General features: G+C 43.1%; 1 protein-coding gene across 1 annotated transcript in view; it reads right to left on the bottom strand.

Annotated features, from left to right (window-relative positions):
* The window catches only part of LOC124276657 (protein O-linked-mannose beta-1,2-N-acetylglucosaminyltransferase 1-like), a 40,626-nt gene that overhangs the window by 9,888 nt on the left and 11,960 nt on the right, over positions 1–18,778 (bottom strand). The window contains exons 4-14 of the mRNA XM_046712304.1: positions 17,106–17,232; positions 16,327–16,396; positions 15,414–15,597; positions 14,315–14,424; positions 13,237–13,321; positions 12,567–12,693; positions 6,151–6,220; positions 5,252–5,350; positions 4,063–4,158; positions 3,476–3,552; positions 2,799–2,892 (exon numbers count right to left, since the gene is read on the bottom strand). Of these exons, the coding sequence (XP_046568260.1) occupies positions 2,799–2,892; positions 3,476–3,552; positions 4,063–4,158; positions 5,252–5,350; positions 6,151–6,220; positions 12,567–12,693; positions 13,237–13,321; positions 14,315–14,424; positions 15,414–15,597; positions 16,327–16,396; positions 17,106–17,232 (1,139 nt within the window). The remainder of the gene's footprint in view (positions 1–2,798; positions 2,893–3,475; positions 3,553–4,062; positions 4,159–5,251; positions 5,351–6,150; positions 6,221–12,566; positions 12,694–13,236; positions 13,322–14,314; positions 14,425–15,413; positions 15,598–16,326; positions 16,397–17,105; positions 17,233–18,778) is intronic.

The raw sequence follows: 18,778 nt of genomic DNA, 5'->3' as shown, positions 1-18,778 counted from the left end.
ATCATCAACCATTCTGTAAGTGAGTGCTTCATTCTGTTCCATGGATGGAGAGGCTATTCATCGAGACCACTTGCGATCCATGAGAGTAACCTCTGCATCAGAGAAGATCCCATCACTCTCCCTCATCCTTGTCATGCGAGGTGTGTCTTTTCGCGAATCCCCTTGCTTCGCTACAATCGCTGAGGTCGTTCCTTCAGGGATCCGAAACCTTTTGCGGGAATGATCCTTTAGCGAATGCTCTCATCCTGATTTGCAGAAGATTCTCTTGTTCACGAGGTAACGCTCCTCCCTTTAGGATAGTGAAGTAGATCTATGACTGTAAGATCTGCTTGATACTAACGTGGTGTGTTCAGCCTGGAGGAGATTCCCTGGAGATAGAGCGGGCGATGTTCTCGAACTGTATCCTCCTCATTAATGATTTGCAGATCCCTCTGGAGCCGCCAGAACGTTGAACTCTCAGTAGGTGAGACCTTCACCGACGCTGGTTATCCTGCATCGTGACTGCATTCATCAGAGAAATGATGATCCGTGGATGCGGCTGTTCGGCCGACTGATGATCCACGAGTGCTGCATCCTGTGGAGTGGATTCTATTCCCAAGCTTTTCTACTGTGTCGAAGCTTGCTGTAATCCCTTCTCTTGAAGGCGAACCTCTGTTCCATCGAGGATAGCATTTGCTGGAGTGAATTGTTTTCATCAATGCACCCGGGTCAAAGTTCTGGCGCTGGCCCATCTTCTGATCTGCGTTGTGAGCGAAGCGAAGAAACGCTGATGTTCTCTCTCTAACCCCATGTCTGGGCGACGATGGCGGGACAATCTCTAATCATCTGCTGGCGCTTGATAGAGGCGGCTGAGCGATAGAGATCCGGCCGACGACGTTAAAGCTTTTGACACTTTGCTGACTTAGGGTAACTTCTGGTAAGCGCAAATCGGTAGTCGTCGAAGTTATCTACCTCTGCCGGGGAGGCGATATCGCCGTTGAATTATCGCCTGATGAGCAGGTCTAGTAGAACTGGGAGGAGCTTCGAAGATGATTTGACGCGGACGCCTTTCTTCTTCATAACAGAACTCAAGGTATATCTACTACCAATGGAAGCTAACTCTGACGGCTGCCGTCTCGCGCTGCATAATGGCAAAGGCCTGCCCCGCAGCGAACTGGGCAGACGATCGCTAGAAGCATTAGTTTCATTTGCGAATTGCCGACAGCACGCTTGTCCTTTAGTAATGCCTAAACTAAGGGCAATAAATAGTTATTAAATTTGAAGGAAAAGAGGATGAGGGAGTTTATACAATATTGACTGAGAGAGGCTGGCAGAGCATTGAATTAGTACAAGAAGGACAAAGGGGAGTCTTGGATCAGCCGCCAGACAGCCGATGCCTGCAAAGAACCGCGATTTCATCAACTGTAAACAACAAATACGTGTGATGAAAACAACAATATTTCACATTAAATTTGGACATAATTCCTATATGCACTGAATAATAATACAGACCCCAAAACCCATTATACAGCCAATTCTTTGCCAAAGGGTCAAAATATAAAAGGATATAGTGCCAGATAGGACTCCCAAGTTCCTGCCAGTCCATCCAATAGAGCTGAGGTAGAGAGAGTGACAAGCATGGTTAGTCATGTGACTGTTTTGGCGGGATACACTATGCAAGGGAGGCAACTTCGTGGGTGAGTGTACTTTTACTTCCTCGCTTTAAAGGGAACTACAAAGGGATTTCAAGTTTTCCACTATCATTAAGCATAGAAGGAGGAGACAAGCATAATAAGCATGAGTCAGGATAAGGAAACATAACAGTATTTACAAAAAAGGTCAAATAAAATGAATTATCAAATGCAAGTCATTTGTGACATTTGATTTGCAGTTTAGTATTGTTTGTATTTTTGTTTACCTAAAGTAAATGTTGTCCACACACAAATGCTTGCAATGTCTTCTAACTGGCCAATAATGAAGTGGGCGGCTTGCTTGGGTTGTTCATTTGCAATGAACGCTTTCACTGATGTGGTATAATTGACCTTTCAGGGGCGTGCCTGTGAATTTATTGTCAACTGATTTGTTTACAAGAATTGACATCAAGATGATTTTCTATTTAATGGAGGTACAAATTCTTAATACACAAATATCGCTTGGAGATGAAATACATCTAATATGTCATTACTGATATCCATCATTTGATGATAGAAAATCCTTTCTTAAAATAGCACAAACAATTAAGGAAGTACTTGTTAATAAATATGTTTCTATTTACCCATAATTACCTCGTAACATATGTTATAGTCAGGATTACACCGTGAAAGTAAAAAGTCTGGTATTTTTGTTGGGTGAGTCTTATCCGGGATTCGATCACACACTCTAAGAGTCAGGCACCTAACATCCAGTTACAATAAAGTCAACCATTATTAAACCAACTCAGCCACCACAGGGTACTGACTGACTGAGTTTTGGTTTACGCTTTTAGCAATATTCCAGCAACATCAACGGTGAGGGGACGCAGAAATGGGCTTCACAATACATTGTACCCATGTGGGGATTCAACCCAGATCTTCGTGTGACGAGCCAACGCTTTAACCACTAAGCTACCCCAATCGCCCCCACCATAGGGTACACAAAGTATGAGATCCAGACTACAAATTGTCTGGATAAGAAAAAATTATTTGAATTGCATTGTAAAACAAGACTTGCACCAGGATTTCAAGACCCAGGGAACCCAGTCTGATATTTTTACTACGGAGCGACAGCACTTGCGGACATTTACGGTGAAGGTTCACCAATCAATAAAATGTAAAACTGACCATAATACTGCACGCTGCTTTTCAAGCTGGCATTCCTGAAGCCAAACAAATCAGCCAGATCTCCATGTTCTGGAAATTTCTCATCCCACATCACCTGAAACAAGATGGTCAAGATGATAAGGACGCACACATACAGCCAACACTTGCACTACTCGCACCAACATATAATGAATTACACTTGCAGGCAATACAGTGAGCGAGTGAGTGAGTATGGTTCCAAGCCACTTTTAGCAATATTCCAGCAACAACATGGCCGGGGACACCAGAAATGGGCACCACAATTGAGCCCATACGGGGAATCGAACCCTGGCCTTTGTCATGACGAACCCTTNGCGGATGCTTTAACCACCAAGCTTCCCTACAAACCCTGAAGGCAAAAAGCCGCACATGCAATATTTCAACTTGTTAACAGTTGTCATTAATTTTGAACAGAACAGTCATGAGTGGTCTGAAAATTGTGTCACAAAAAATGGGTGTTACTGCCAACTTGAGATCCCTTTGTGGTCCAGAACCCACGCCACAAGAACCAGTGATAGATAGCATGAGCTAAAACTCATGTACAGACTAGTCACATGTTAAAAGCAAACAAATCCTTCAATCATCAGTTCAAACCCATGTGGGCTATATGTACTGTCCAGAGATCTGTGTGAGGAGCTATAATCTGTAGATCTACTCACAGCCACCATGTCTGGTTTCATCCCCGGCTGCATCAGCGTCGTCTCCAGAGTCCGTACCAGAGCATTGTGGTTCAACCCTGACAACAAACAGCTAGTGTCAGCGAACATGGGACAATGTATGTTGCTTTTGTTTCAAAATGAACATGAACAAGCTTGGAATGTTCCCCAAGTTGATACAGGACATGTTTGTTGTTTAACATCGCACACAGCAATATTCCAACTATATGGCGTCAGTTTGTAAATAATCGAGTCTGGGCCAGATAATCCGGTGATCAAAAGCATGAGCATCAATCCATGCAAATGGGATACAATGACATTTGTCAACCAAGTCAGCGAGCCTGACAACCCGGTCCTATTAGTCGCCTCTTACGAGACAAGCATGGGTTGCTGAAGATCAATTCTAACCATGATCTTCCAAGGACGTAGGTCGACCCATGTCAGAGTGGAACATAATACATCATCAAATAACCTCATACAAAACGTATTTTTTTATATTTAAATCCTTCCAATAAATGTTAATGATTTTTTTGTCCCAAGATTTTATCTAAAAAAACAAAATGACAGGGAGAAGTTGTTCTGTTACCCACCTGGCACCACAATAATGGGTGTGGAGAAGATGCGATGGTTTTGTAGTGCTTTGTCCACAACTCCTACTGGCTTCAGGAAATCATCCACATGGGTAGCTGCAAGAAAAATACTTATTCCAACCATATGTACTGCCAAAACATACAACACCCATATATTAACATTCAACACTGGACATCTAGTAACATCTACTCAACATCAGTTAATTAATACTAGAAAACGTAAAACCATCGTCATTACCATCTATTATAGCTAAAATACATGGAATTATCATGAAACGGCCCTCCTATTATCAGAAATTTGCAGGGCCACTGCAAATGATATTGGACTGTTCAACCTTACCGACGGGCCACTATCAGTTCTGTCGTCAAGTGACGTCATAGTTGGTGCGTGGGCTTACAGTTCATTCGACATTTGCTTTGGACTGGCAGATATTCTGGGTCAAACGAGTCAAAGCAACCCGAATTCCTACTTTAAATAGCGGAAATGTTGGCTTTCTTGCTGGTGCTAACCTTAACAATTGCACTATTAACGTTGTTGTTGGACCCAAACCGAACACTGACTAGTTTGACATGTTGCAGGCTATGGTCTTGTCAAAGGCCAAGGTCGAATATCGTCACTTTCTGTTGTGATGTCACTTGAATTGTTCGATGACATAATTGCATTCGGGCAGTCAACCCCGTCAGAAGTTGGTTTTGAGTAAACTTACAGTCAAATTCCTTCAATGTTTCCTTTTTCTTTTCAACACAAATTCCATGTATTTTAGCAATAATAACGGTAATGCTATGTTTTAAGGGCATTATCATTTGCAGAGGCCCTCGGTCTTTTTCAACTGCCCTCCTTCGTCGGACAGTTAATGGAAGACCTCGGGCTTCTGCAAATGATAATGCCCTCAAAAATAGCATTACCCTTATAACATCCACACACAGAATTTCCTAACACATCTGGAATTATGACGAATCAATACACCAAACATAATTGAAGGGAGGTAACAAACCCAAACAAAATGTAAGGGAGGTAACTCAAGTCAATAATTAAGTTGTTATAACACCTGCATTCTTCACCACATTAAACCAACATTTCACTGATAATTGTTTATACCAAGGTGATATGACCTGCAGTGAAAATATTAAACTGACATGTTGTCAACAAACTCTGATGATTTCAGTGCATCAATAGTTGGACACTTACGGTCACAGAACTCTGGGTATCCGTCATATTTCTTACAAAACTCCCTCCTGCCATCATTTCGGTAAACATCAGGATCCGGGACAATCTTCTGACCTTTAACTGGAGGAAATAACACACAAATCAGAGGAGGTCTCTCAATGAATTGCCTAGGATATAGGCTGCAGTAAAGTGAGTGAGGTTCTACGCTGCTTTTAGCAATATTCCAGCAATATCACAGCGGGGGACACCAGAAATGGGCTTCACACATTGTACCCTTGTTGGGAATCGAACCCGGGTCATCGGCTTGACGAGCGAACGCTTTAACCACTAGGCTACCCCACCGCCCCATCAACAAATGAAAGTATGCTGGAATATGGTAACAGCAGCCAGGCATTGTATTGACAGGAATTACATTCATATCACAATCAACCAGACAAATAAATGTCCATAATGTGAGCCATCAGCCAAGTCAACAATGACACCCTGCAGACAAGGTTATACTGGAAGTTGTTGTTTCCATGGAGACAGCACAATCCCACACCAGGCACTGCCGTAATCCAAGCAGAATTTGCTGAGTTATTTCTTTACTCAGTATGAAACAATAGGCCAGCTACATCACAGCAATCTGTAAATAATCCACGCTGGGTCAGAGAAAACATATGAGCCTTATACCATGTCCATCAATCAAGTATGGTTTTACGCCACTAATATGTTCCAGCAACATCACAGCAGGGGACACCAGAAACAGGTTTCACACGTTGTACCCATGTGAGGAATCAAACTCGGGTCTTTGGCGTGCCGAGCGTGCGCTCTAACCACTAGGCTACCCCACCGCCCTTCACCATACCTGGAGATGATGACCACAAACACTATATTAGTAAACATGTCAATACAATAGACTAGACGACTTCAAATCTTACGTTTTCTGGGAACACAGAATGATTTCTTCACAGCCCTTGGCCATTCACCTTCAAATCCTGCATAGCTGATCTGAAAATAGACATCACATATATAATAAGGCGGACACACTCGGTGGGATTTTAAACTACGTCATTATAATCAGGTTTTTTATTCCAGTAAGATACCTCTTCAGGAAATCCAGAAGACAACTCCATAGATCATGTCAAGCCTACTTTCTAATCATGAGTGAACAGATAGTAGATGGATAAGCCAACAGCATTATAACATGCAGAAACTTGGTGGTCTGTGGACAGACAGTGAGAGTGACCCCTGTTAGGTAGTCATTTGCACATCTAGCAGGAGCCGGTCTCAAGTACACATTGCATCCTCTACTTCTGGTGATATTCATGCTTCCAGTAGTTTTGAGCTATCCTCAGTTGTCTTGAGCACCATGTAACTACCCCCAGTAGTTTTGAGCACCATGTTACTACCCCCAGTAGTTTTGAGCAGCATGTAACTACCCCCAGTTGTTTTGAGCACCATCGTAACTACCCCCAGTAGTTTTGAGCACCATGTAACTACCCCCAATAGTTTTGAGCACCATGTAACTACCCCCAGTTGTTTTGAGCACCATGTAACTACCCCCAATAGTTTTGAGCACCATGTAACTAACCATAGTTGTTTTGAGCACCATGTTACTACCATCAGTTGTTTTGAGCACCATGTAACTACCCCCAGTTGTTTTGAGCACCATGTTACTACCCCCAGTTGTTTTGAGCACCATGTAACTACCCCCAGTTGTTTTGAGCACCATGTTACTACCCCCAGTTGTTTTGAGCACCATGTTACTACCCCCAGTTGTTTTGAGCACCATGTTACTACCCCCAGTTGTTTTGAGCACCATGTAACTACCCCCAGTTGTTTTGAGCAGCATGTAACTACCCCCAGTTGTTTTGAGCACCATGTAACTACCCCCAGTAGTTTTGAGCACCATGTTACTATCCCCAGTTGTTTTGAGCACCATCGTAACTACCCCCAGTAGTTTTGAGCACCATGTAACTACCCCCAGTAGTTTTGAGCACCATGTTACTACCCCTACTCCAACAGCCTTTCAACATGACCAAAGAAAACAATGTAATAACATGAATTCAAAAACAAAAAAGGAATGATAGTTCATGAAGAGGCATGTCAAACAGATCATGAATTCAACAAAGTTGAAATCCATGTGAACCACGTCTTCATCAAAATGGATGAGTGAGTATGGTTTTACACCGGTTTTACAATATTTCAGCAATATCACGGCAGGGGACACCATCACACATTATACCCATGTGCGGAATCGAACCCAGCTCTTTGGCATGATGAGTGAACTCCTTAACCACTAGGCTACTCCATTGTCCCTCATCAAAATGATAAAAACATAGTTACAATTTATGTATGATCCATCTTTGCTAGATCAAAGAAACCAAGAGAGAAAATTGAAAAATGAACAGTAAAAGTTAACCTTCAAATTTTAACTGATTAAATGCATAACAAAACAAACGAGTCATCAGTGGATGACAAATCTCCCTGGCCCCCATAAATTTGAAAGAACAAATCAACTGACAATTACTAAAAGTCCAACTTGATTTTTTGGGGACTAGGTCCAAATCGCTTCAATGGAAATCATGAAAAATATAAATGTAAAAAATCTGCAAATAGTAAAAGTCAATAATTCAAGATCTGTTTGATATATCTGTCAAGTCTTGTAGAAATATATTGAACGGTTTTCGAGTTGTGATCCAGAAACGAAACCCACCCCTCCCTTTTGAGACTAAGTCCAAATCGTTTCCATGGAAACCATGAAAAATAAAAATGGCAAAAATCTGCAAACAGCAAAAGTCAATAATTCAAGATCTGTTTGATATATCTGTCAAGTCTTGTAGAAAGATAATGTAATTTTCTGACTAAAATTGATATTTTATACTTATCTTGACTCATGCTTAATTGCTTGTCTTCTTCTTCTTGCGAACTATAGTGGAACACTTGAATCCCCTTTTGTAGCTCCCTTCAAAAAAGTGGACGTAAAATCACTCACCCCAGTTGCCTCCCTTGCATCCATCTTTTGGCGAGAAAAAGGTCACATGATCGGCCATGCTTGTTACTCTCTCCGTTAATTCGAGCCCGACACTTGGATTTGCAGGGAAATCCAGAGTGCCATGAGGGGAGGTTGGGAGGGCTAACCTCATGAGTCAGGATAAGTATAAAATATCAATTTTAGTCAGAAAATTACATATTTTTCCTTATCCTGACTCATGCTTAATTGCTTGTAGAATCCGACGGAAACGGTGGTGGGTCAAGCCACTCTGGATTCTCTGCTGATTTACGTCCTTATACCCCCTTGGGAACTTCTAATGGCATTTGTCCTTTCTTCCAGCTTCCTCTGATGAGTGGGGGGACCACAACTTGTCAGATTTATCCTGGAAATCTTCTCCTGACATTATGTGTGGATTTATACAACTCCATCTCTTGATGCTTGCATCAAGTGGAGAAGCGATCCTTCTTATGTACAAGTAAGTCCTTACAAGTACAGGGTCTGCCGGAGACGTCCTCTGTAGCCATGTCTCTGAGGTAGTGATTGGCAAATACCGTCTCCGATCTCCAAAAGCAGACCTCCATTATTGTTGATATGTAGCAGTTTCCGTGCAGAGCTAGCGTGGATGCCAGTGCTCTGACTTCATGAGGATTGGAGGCTCGTGGAGGATCAAGTGCTGCTGCTTTATAGGCTCTCAATATGGCGGCTCTCATCCATATTGATATAGTTGTACGTGAGACTTCTGTAGGTGTCTCCGTAGATACAGGGATGAAAAGGCGCTTGAATTTTCGTCTCCCCTCAATTAAGATCTCTGTAGATATATTTTCAATGCTCTGACTGGACATAAGGATCGATCTTGCGTATCCTGTGGTCCTAATATCGATGAAAGTGCTGGGATATGGAATTGTCTGTCTGATTGACCGGGCAGTTGATTCTTTGCTATAAAATCCCATCTTAGACCCAGATGCACTGTATCACGATGGCGTGTCAAATCTCAAAGTCTAGAGCCTGAATTTCTGACATCCTTGCCGCTGTAGCTAAGGCTACGAGGAACAGTGTTTTATGAGTTAATTTCTCATATGATGTCCTTTCTAGCGGTTCGAAATCTTCACTGGTAAGATGTTGTAGAACCACATTGAGATCCCAAGCGGGTGCCTTGAATTTTCTTTGTTGGTCTTCCAACTTGAATGAGCGTAGTAGTGCCAGTATCTCTGGTACTTTGGTCAGTTTTATACCCATTTTCATCGTGATAACTGAGCTCAAGGCCGCTAGGTATGTAGAGAGTGTAGATCCCTTCATTCGTTTTGTCTGTCTAAGATGACAAAGGTTTTCCACCACTTGAGGATGTGATGCTTCCATTGCAGTGAAGCCTTTATTCCAAGCGTTTTTTCTCAAAACCTTGCCACTTGTCATCATACAAGTTACGGGTTGCCTTCATGAATGGTTCCATATGATGTAGTGAAAATATCTAAGCATTAAACGGTGGAATGCTTTGACTGTGATACTTCGTTGCCTTCTTAAAGGCTGAGCTGAGGTTGTCTGGGACGTCCAGTACCGGATCTATGGGTGGCAGCGTTAGCATGTCAAAATCGCCGTTAGACATCATGTACGTGTAGGCTTCATTATTCTCTTTAGATGGCGATGCAAGCTCCAGACCATTAGCCATCCATGATTTGATCTCTGTATCGGAGAAGATGACTCCTCCATCATCTTCCGGTTTTCGATGTGTCTCGTTCCGAAAATCGTTGTTGTTGGTCCTGATCTCTATGTGGAGATCTATGTGTAAGCCTGCGCGCAGGCACTCGTGAATGCCTAATTGGAGATGTACTAGGTGATCTGTATCTGCGTGGTGACGACCATGAAGATCTTGCCGAGGATCTGTGCGACGGTGACCTGTGAAGGCATATAAACTCTTCTGCGTGGTGTACGCGTAGACCTCTGGTAATTGTCTGAGTCCGAGGATAAAGATGATCTGCGATGCCTTCGCGAATGCTCCTCATCTGTAGCAGGAGTTCTTTTATAATTGTTGTTTCCTTCGCGAATGCCTTCACAGGTGTTGTCTCGGTTGTTGTTTCCAAGAGTGTCTTCACCAGTGGTCCTTCTGCGAATGCCTTCGCGAGATTTGTCACGGCCGTTGTTGTCATCCTGGGCGTTCCCTTCACGAACGATTTCTTCACGCAGGTTGCGTCCTCCATCCCGCTGAGGTGTAGACGATGTTCGTCCTCTTTGCAGACTCGTCTGCTTCTCTGCAGTCTTCTCCTGAGCGAACCTACGTTCCATCAGGTCCATCATCTGCTGGGTAAACTGCTGCATAAGGATGCCCGGGTTGAAGGTCTGCGCTGATAACTGCTGTTGTTGTACAGATGACGCCGCATCTGACAGTGTTGAGGTGTCATCTAAGGACTGCCTGTCCTCTCTGGTAGTTGCAGTCTGCGCAGATAGGCCATCTGACTGCGTTGATATAGTTGCAGACATCAGTGTAGAAGAAGACCTCGTCTTCTTTCTCGACGGTACTTCAGGGATGAGGATCGGCGGCTCATCGTAAACGTCTGCTTCGTCCGATGGGTTGATATCTGCGGAGAAGGACCTCGACTTCTTCGCTGCCCCCACTGACGACTTGACTGTAGACTTGTCTGAAGACGGCTTAGTCTTCGCAGCAGACGGCATCCTGGTCTTCTTAGACTGCGACGAGGATTGTTGAGTCGAAGACGATCTTTTCCTAAGGCCGGAACCCTCAATTCTCTGCTCTGCAGACGTCACCGGCAGCACACTGGAATGATGTACCTCGACAGACAACAACCTACGGTTATTAACGCATTCACCCTGTTGAGACATGACTAGTAACTGCCGTCTCAATTTGTCCTTGGCACGTCTATGAACAGAATATAAATAATTACAAAATTCAATTTGAGATAAATGCTGACAAAGTTTACAGCGGAGGCTGGAAGAACATATAGAAGTGCAGTTAGGACATAGTAAATGCGGATCAGCAGCTGAGAATCGAAACCTGCAAGAAATGCAAGTCTTCATAAAATGTAAACAAGTTGAGACATGTTGTCAACAACGTGAAAAAACGGACAAATTTAGAATAAATTTCAAACCATATTGTTGGTAAATCCTTGATAAAGCCCTTATACAGCCTAATTTAGTATAAAAGCCTAAAATTCAATGGATATATGCCGTATAGGGGACCCAGGCGCTCTCACAACCGTCCACTAGGGCGAAGAAGGAGAGAGTGAAAAGCATGGCCGATCATGTGACCTTTTTCGCGCCAAAAGATGGATGCAAGGGAGGCAACTGGGGTGAGTGATTTTACGTCCACTTTTTTTAAGGGAGCTTCAAAAGGGGATTCAAGTTTTTCCACTATAGTTCGCAAGAAGAAGAAGACAAGCAATTAAGCATGAGTCAAGATAAGGAAAAATTTGAACGGTTTTCGAGTTGTGATCCAGAAACGAAACCCACCCCTCCCTTTTGAGGCTAAGTCCAAATCATTTCCATGGAAACCAAGAAAAATAAAAATGACAAAAACCTGCAAAAAGCAAAAAGCACTACTTTGGGATCTGCCTCACATCTCTGCCAAGTTTTGCTGAAAGATATTAGAAGTTTTCGAGTTGTGCTCCGGAAACGAAGTCCACCCCTCTCTTTTGAGATTAAGTTCAACTCGTTTCCATGGAAACCAAGAAAAATAAAAATGCCAAATATCTGTAAATAGCACAAGGCACCACTTTAGCTTATGGTTGATATGTCTACCAAGTCTTGAAGAAAGATATTGAACGGTTTTCGAGTTATGCTCCGGAAACAAAATGAAAACGGACAGACAGACGGATGAGGCGTCGACTATATCCCCCCGCATTACATGCAGTGGCGATAAAAATAGCAGATAACATTGAAAACAAACTGACCATTGCCCACTTCAGAGTTAATACTCATCATCAGAAACCTATGAACACATACTCACACTGGAACAGCAACCTGGAATATAGTTCAAATTTGTTTTATGTCCCATTTAGCGATGTTTCTACAATATTGACCCGTGAAGATCCGGGTTAGAATTAGACTTCAATAACCCATGCTTGTCGTAAGAAGCAACTAACGCGATCGGGTGGTCAGGCTTGCTGACTTGGTTGACACATGTCATCGTATCCCAACAGTGTAGATCGATGCTCATGATGTTGATCACTGGATTGTCTGGTCCAGACTCGATTATTTACAGACTGCCACCATATAGCTGGGATATTGCTGCGTCCGGTGTTAAACAACAAACAAACAATAACATAAAGAGACCAAATCCTTCCAATGACTGAGAGTATGCAGAGAGTGTGATGCTGAAAAACAGACTGCTACAAGTGTCTGGGTGCTCACCTGCTCCAGCTGGGTGAATCCCTCAATGCCCTTCTGTCCCACAAAGTACCAGACATCTCTGAAGCGGAGGTTCTGGATGAGTCCGCTCCCCATCTGGTTCAGCAACTCCCTGGCCATATAACCCAGTCTGCAACAAGGAGAATCAGTGAGTTCCTGATGGACCCTTGAAGATCCGGGTCAGAATTGATCTTCAGTAAACCATGCTTGTCATAAGAAGCGACTATCGGGATCGGGTGGTCAGGCTCGCTGACTTGGTTGACACATGTCATCGTATTCCAGCTGTGTAGATTAATGCTTATGCGGTTGACCACTGGATTAACTGACACAATTATTTACAGACCGCTGCCATATAGCTGGAATATTGCTGAGTGCGGCGTTAAACAAGCAACAAAAAAACACAATAAAAAACAGTTTCTGATGTATGATGCCATCAGTAACAGTCCATGGCTACCTGTAAACTTCTCTCCTGTATAAAACAACCATGATAGGCAAGGGTCTTTCCTGCCTTGGGGAGACAAGTGATGTGGGAGCCTTTTTTGACCAAGAATATCATATGAGACAGTGAGTGAGTGATTGACTCGGGTTAAAAATCGCTAAGCAAGATTTCACTTAATATGATTACATATCATAAAAATATTCAGTACAATAGATGGTTTGTAAAGATTATTACTTCTTGGCGCCGTCGTCTGCAACAAGGGAGATGATGATATCCCTGTCTGCCAGTGATTCCAGTAGTATCTCCAAGTCCGTGCTGTCTGTAAAAGGAAGAGGAGGTGAGGTCAGGTGAAATGGGGTTTAACATCACACTTGCATGCGTGTGTATGTGCAGCTGCTTGTACTAGCCCAGACTTAAGCTGGTTTATAGTGCTATCTCACTAAGATACCATGCCGCAGCTAAGCATGAATACCCCACTCAGACACATTATACTGACTCCGAGCCGACCAGTCCTTGTTGTACCCATTAATGCCGAGCGCCAAGCAGGGACTAACTAGTACCATATTTTAACGTCTTTTGGTATGACGCGGTCGGGGATCGAAACCCCCACCTTCCACCTTCAGGGGACGAATGCTCTAACCACTACACCACGGAGGATGTTAAAGGAAGAGGAGCAGAACAAGTATCATCAAAGGCAGGCATGGAGGGCAGGGTCAAAATCATGTTTTCTGCAATGTGATTTATAAGCAGCATGAATTCACCTTGTCACCTCTGAAAAGTTCAAGGGGCCTAGATTCAAATTACTGGAATGATTCCATTTCATTTCAATCCTGAGTCATTAATAATAATAATAATGAGGCTAATTTTGGCTCCTAGAATCCAGCACGATGCTTCTCTCTGGTGTTACATTATTACCCTGACGGAATTGTACTTTCAAAGCTGCTAATAAACGCTTCGCGCGACCGTATAGGTCCGTACATCCGCTTCTCAGGTACCCATTTGAACAGCTGGGTGGACTGAGTGCAATGTAGACGAAGTGCCTTGCCCAAGGACACAACACAGCCTGAGACCCAGGTCACAAATTTTGGTGTCTCCACCGGGATTCGAACCCGGGCCTTTGGCATGAGAGGCCAGCATGCTAACCACTACACCGCTGTGCTCCACAGTCATTCACATACAGTCCTTTTAACTGTATTGTGACTTCCAGCAAATATATCATGACAAATGAGACATCCTATTCCACAAGCATCTAGGTCAATCTGAGTGCGACCCTCTTCACCCTGTAACCATGGAAACCACAGAAAATTCTTACCATACGTGTAGGTGTCCACTCGTGACATCATCTTAGGAACACCAGTGTCTGGGTCAACAACGATGACGTTAAACCCCCGGCCTCCATTGTTGAGATTCTCTGTCATCATCCTGCAGAAGTAACAGTCCTTATTAAGGCTAGGGGGGTGATGATGAATTGTGTGTGTGTGTGTGTGTGTGTGTGTGTGTGTGTGTGTGTGTGTGTGTGTGTGTGTGTGTGTGTGTGTGTGTGTGTGTGTGTGTGTGTGTGTGTGTGTGTGTGTGTGTGTGTGTGTGTGTGTGTGTGTGTGTGTGTATTGTCACCCATTTAGTTCTTGGGAGGTAGGGAAGGGGGGTCATCAATTTTGTACACATGTACTAGGTGGGGGTCATCAATTTTGTACATAAAAATATTGAAAAATTATGGGAGGGGGGGGTCCATTGATTTTTGTACATGACATGCAGTGGGGTCACTTACTCCGAACATAAATTTTAGCGGGTGGCATTCACATTGCACATGCTTCTCCATAAAAATCATCATCACCCCCAGTAGCCATACATTATAAACAGTGAGTGAGTGAGTGAGTGAGTTTAGTTTTACAAATATTCTAAACCGGACCTTCACGGGTGGAGTAAAACAAGATCTGTATGAGACATGACATAAGCATGTGCTTGGAATGAACAGATATATCAAGAACTTTGTGCTCGCCTGCTGATTAGTGAATGATGAGAAGTATAAATGTATATAGTATGTTTTGACAAACAGCAGATTGACATTAACAACATGTAATGGAATAACAACTGGTACATAATTGGGAGAGGCCAATTGGGGACTAAGAACAACAAACACACTGTGCTTATATACTTCTCATCATTTCGTTGTAGTCACTTTTAACGTAATAATGGTGAAAGAATTTACAGCCAAACATTGCTCTATGCAATAAACAAGAAGTTGTCATCCATAAAGTAGCATGTTTCATTTTTGTTCACCAACTTCGAGAATGCTGATCAAAGAATCATTCAAAGACTTTGAGAACAAATTGCTCAGACAGTGACATCTAACACAGTTCAGTTCCAGTCTGTTATAAGCGAGGGTTGTCTTCTACTGACTTGACACTCACAGATGGCCACTGATGCAGATCTCTGGCTGAATCTTGTTTCCCTCCCCCGAGAAGACGCTGACAGGGAAGGAGTGTGGTCCGCAGGACTCCGGCACCCCACAGTTGGCGACGGACGGACCCAGCTGCATCTCCTTCTGGTGAATCACCTGTGGCAACAGCTGCTGTAGGTCTCGCTTAGGCCCCACTGCAACCACCAGGTATCACACACACAGTGCTTCAGTCACATCGGTGTAATAAATACACAATGCCATTTAGAAAGTGGTCAAAAGTAACACATGTTACGTTTAGGATAACATATTCACAGTAAAGTTCAGATTCTAGGGTTCCATCTGGGATTAGAAAGAGGTGTAGTTCCAAATATGACATGTTACACATTTTAGCAATATTCCAGCAATATTACAGCTAAATAGCAACAGTATGAAATTAATCAAGACAATCCAGTGGTCAAAAGCATGATCATCGACCTACACAACTTTGACACAATGACATGTGTCAACAACATAAGCAGGCCTGACCACCCGATCCCGTTAGTCGCCTTTTACGACAAGCATGGACTGCTGAACACCAATTCTAACCTGGATCTTTACAGGCAATCAGTATAAGAAATTAGGCCTGGCAATCAAGGGGTCCTTTTCATCGTCCTGATGTTAAAAGGTAAAGATTTAAGGTTCCCAAGATTCAAACACTATAGGATCAAATTTCAAAGACCTTCCTGTATTCTGAATACAGCTAATGAGTGGAAGGTTTTCAGTGACATAGTGAGTTTTAGTTTTAACGGAATTACGAGCACACACTTTAACCACTAAGCTACCCCGACGCCCTTTCAGTGACATAGGAACTGTGTACCAGCACTTGAGTAGAACAGAACAGAACTGAAGAGGTTTAACATAAACATATGAAGGTGTTTACTTACTTGGCAGAGAAAAACAACCTGCTTTCTCCATGACATCTGAGAAGTCTTGATTGTTCTTTCTCTTCACAACCTGCAAGGGATATTCCGCCTTTCATATACACTCTATAGTGATAACAGAGAGCTGGGCTTTTGACATGCCATGTTGGAGAAACTTGGTGGACAGGTGTTATTGAGTAAGGGGGCTTAATGCAGCTTAAAACAGTATTCCAGTTATATCACCGTGTGTTAGCTTAATGAGTGAGAGGAGGATGACGTCTCAGACATTTACCACTCTGTTGACCGAGTGAGTGAGTTCAGTTTTACGCCGCTTTTAGCAATATTCCAGCAATATCATGCGGGGGACGCCAGACTGACTGACTGACTGAGTTTGGTTTTACGCCGCTTTTAGCAATATTCCAGCAACATCACGACCGGGGACACTAGAAATGGGCTTCACACATTGTGCCCATGTGGGGATTCGAACCCGGGTCTTCGGAGTGACGACCCAATGCTTTAACCATTAGGCTACCCCACCGCCCCGGGGGACGCCAGAAATGGGCTTCACACATTGTAATCATGTGGTGAATTGAACCTGTGTCTTCGGCGTGATAAGCGAACGATTTAACCACTAGGCTACCCCACCGCCTGTACCACTCTGCTGAAACCCACCAGCATGGATATGAAGCTGACAGGCCTCGAATTCGGGCGAACCAAGATTCCAACCCACGATAATGGATTTCTGGCAAGCCTGTTGACAGGTACCAGCCAGAAATCCAACAGATCAGTGTACACCAACTCACATATTCAATGGCATGGCCCTCCTTCAGCCCCTTCTGGCCAATCATTAGGAAGCCATCACGGAACTGCAAGTTGTCAGCTCCAGAACTCCCAAAATATTTTAGCCATCTTTTCCCATCTTCCTTCAAGCTGCAAAAAAACAAAATGTCTAACTGGGACATTGTAACACTACACACTCTGACAGACTGCTATTTCAACATGATCGATAATGTCTAATGACCTCAAAAGACTAATCACTCCAAGAGGACCAACTCACTTCTAGAGGACCAACTCACTCCAAGAGGACCAACTCACTTCAAGAGGACCAACTCACTCCAAGAGGACCAACTCACTCCAAGAGGACCAACTCACTTCAAGATGACCATCCTTCTATAAGAAGACCAACATACTTCAATAGGACCAACTTACTGTAACTTAGTGTAAGAGCACCAACTTACTTCCTGAGGACCAACTAACTTTAATAGGACCAACTTTCTCAAGATGACCAACTTACTTTCTATAAGAAGACCATCTTACTAAGAGGACAAACTTACTTCAAAAAGACGATCTTTCTATAAGAAGACCAACTTACCATAAGAGGATCAACATACTATAAGAACACCAACTTACTTCAAGATGATCAACTTACTTTAATAGGACCAACTTACTTCTGAGGACCAACATACCACAAGAGCACCAACTTACTTCAAGAGGACCAAAATACTATAAAAGTATTAAGCAGTTTAAATTATTACTAAATGTTGAATTGTATCTATCATTAGATATTCCTATTTGTATTAGGTCTGTTGTCGCAAGATTTAGATGTTGTAATTATGGACTAGCAGCAGAAACAAGCCGTTACGATGGTACTGAATATTTAAAGCGACTCTGCCCTTTTTGCCTTAAAGATGGATTATCTTTTGTGGAAGATGAATATTATTAAAATCTAAATATTTTAGATATTTAAATACTTACCTTACCATAGGTCTTATGCATTTTACCTCAAGCTCCGCTAAAAAGAGATCAGACAGTCGTTGATTCGCCATTCCCTAGAATGGCTGCCTCGAGTATCGACGAGTGTACAGGAACGGAAGTGACGTGATCTCCCCTCCCGTGCAAGCGCGGTCTATCCAAAAATCACTTTTACTGACCAGGTCCAAAGAGCCCAGAGAGGGGAGGAGCATCCAGCACTGGGAGGGAGTTACCGCCCTATGGTAAGGTAAGTATTTAAATATCTAAAATATTTAGATTTTAATAATTTTTTTTTACTTACCTTACCATAGGTCTTATGCATATGGATTCGACAGCCACCGTGGCCAGGGCCAAGAGAAAAGCTGTCTTTCTGGAGAGGTTCTCGAATGAAGTAGTGTCCAAGGGCTCATAAGTCGGACCTCTCAGATGCCGGAGAACGATGTTAAGGTCCCAAGCAGGAGGATGAAACTTTGCCTTCTGGTCCTCCAGCTTGAAAGCTTTGAGTACGGTGATGAGCTCCGGCACCTTGGAAATCTTTTTGTCGCACTTGACCACCAAAACAGAGTTAAGAGCCGATAAATAAGTTCCTATATTGTTGCCCTTGAGACGCCGGGACTTCTGAAGGAAAAGAAGGAACTCTGCTATGAACTGAGGAGAAGCTTTCAACGGGACCTTGGACTTCTGTGCACAAAGTCCACTCATCATCATAGAGTGATCTTGTGGA

This window comes from Haliotis rubra, unplaced genomic scaffold (assembly GCF_003918875.1).
Source record: "Haliotis rubra isolate DU_JTF1 unplaced genomic scaffold, ASM391887v1 Scf2100, whole genome shotgun sequence".
NCBI classification, from domain to species: Eukaryota; Metazoa; Mollusca; class Gastropoda; order Lepetellida; family Haliotidae; genus Haliotis; species Haliotis rubra.
The sequence above is the reverse complement of the archived record's forward strand: the minus strand, read 5'-3'. Positions and strand labels throughout refer to the sequence as shown.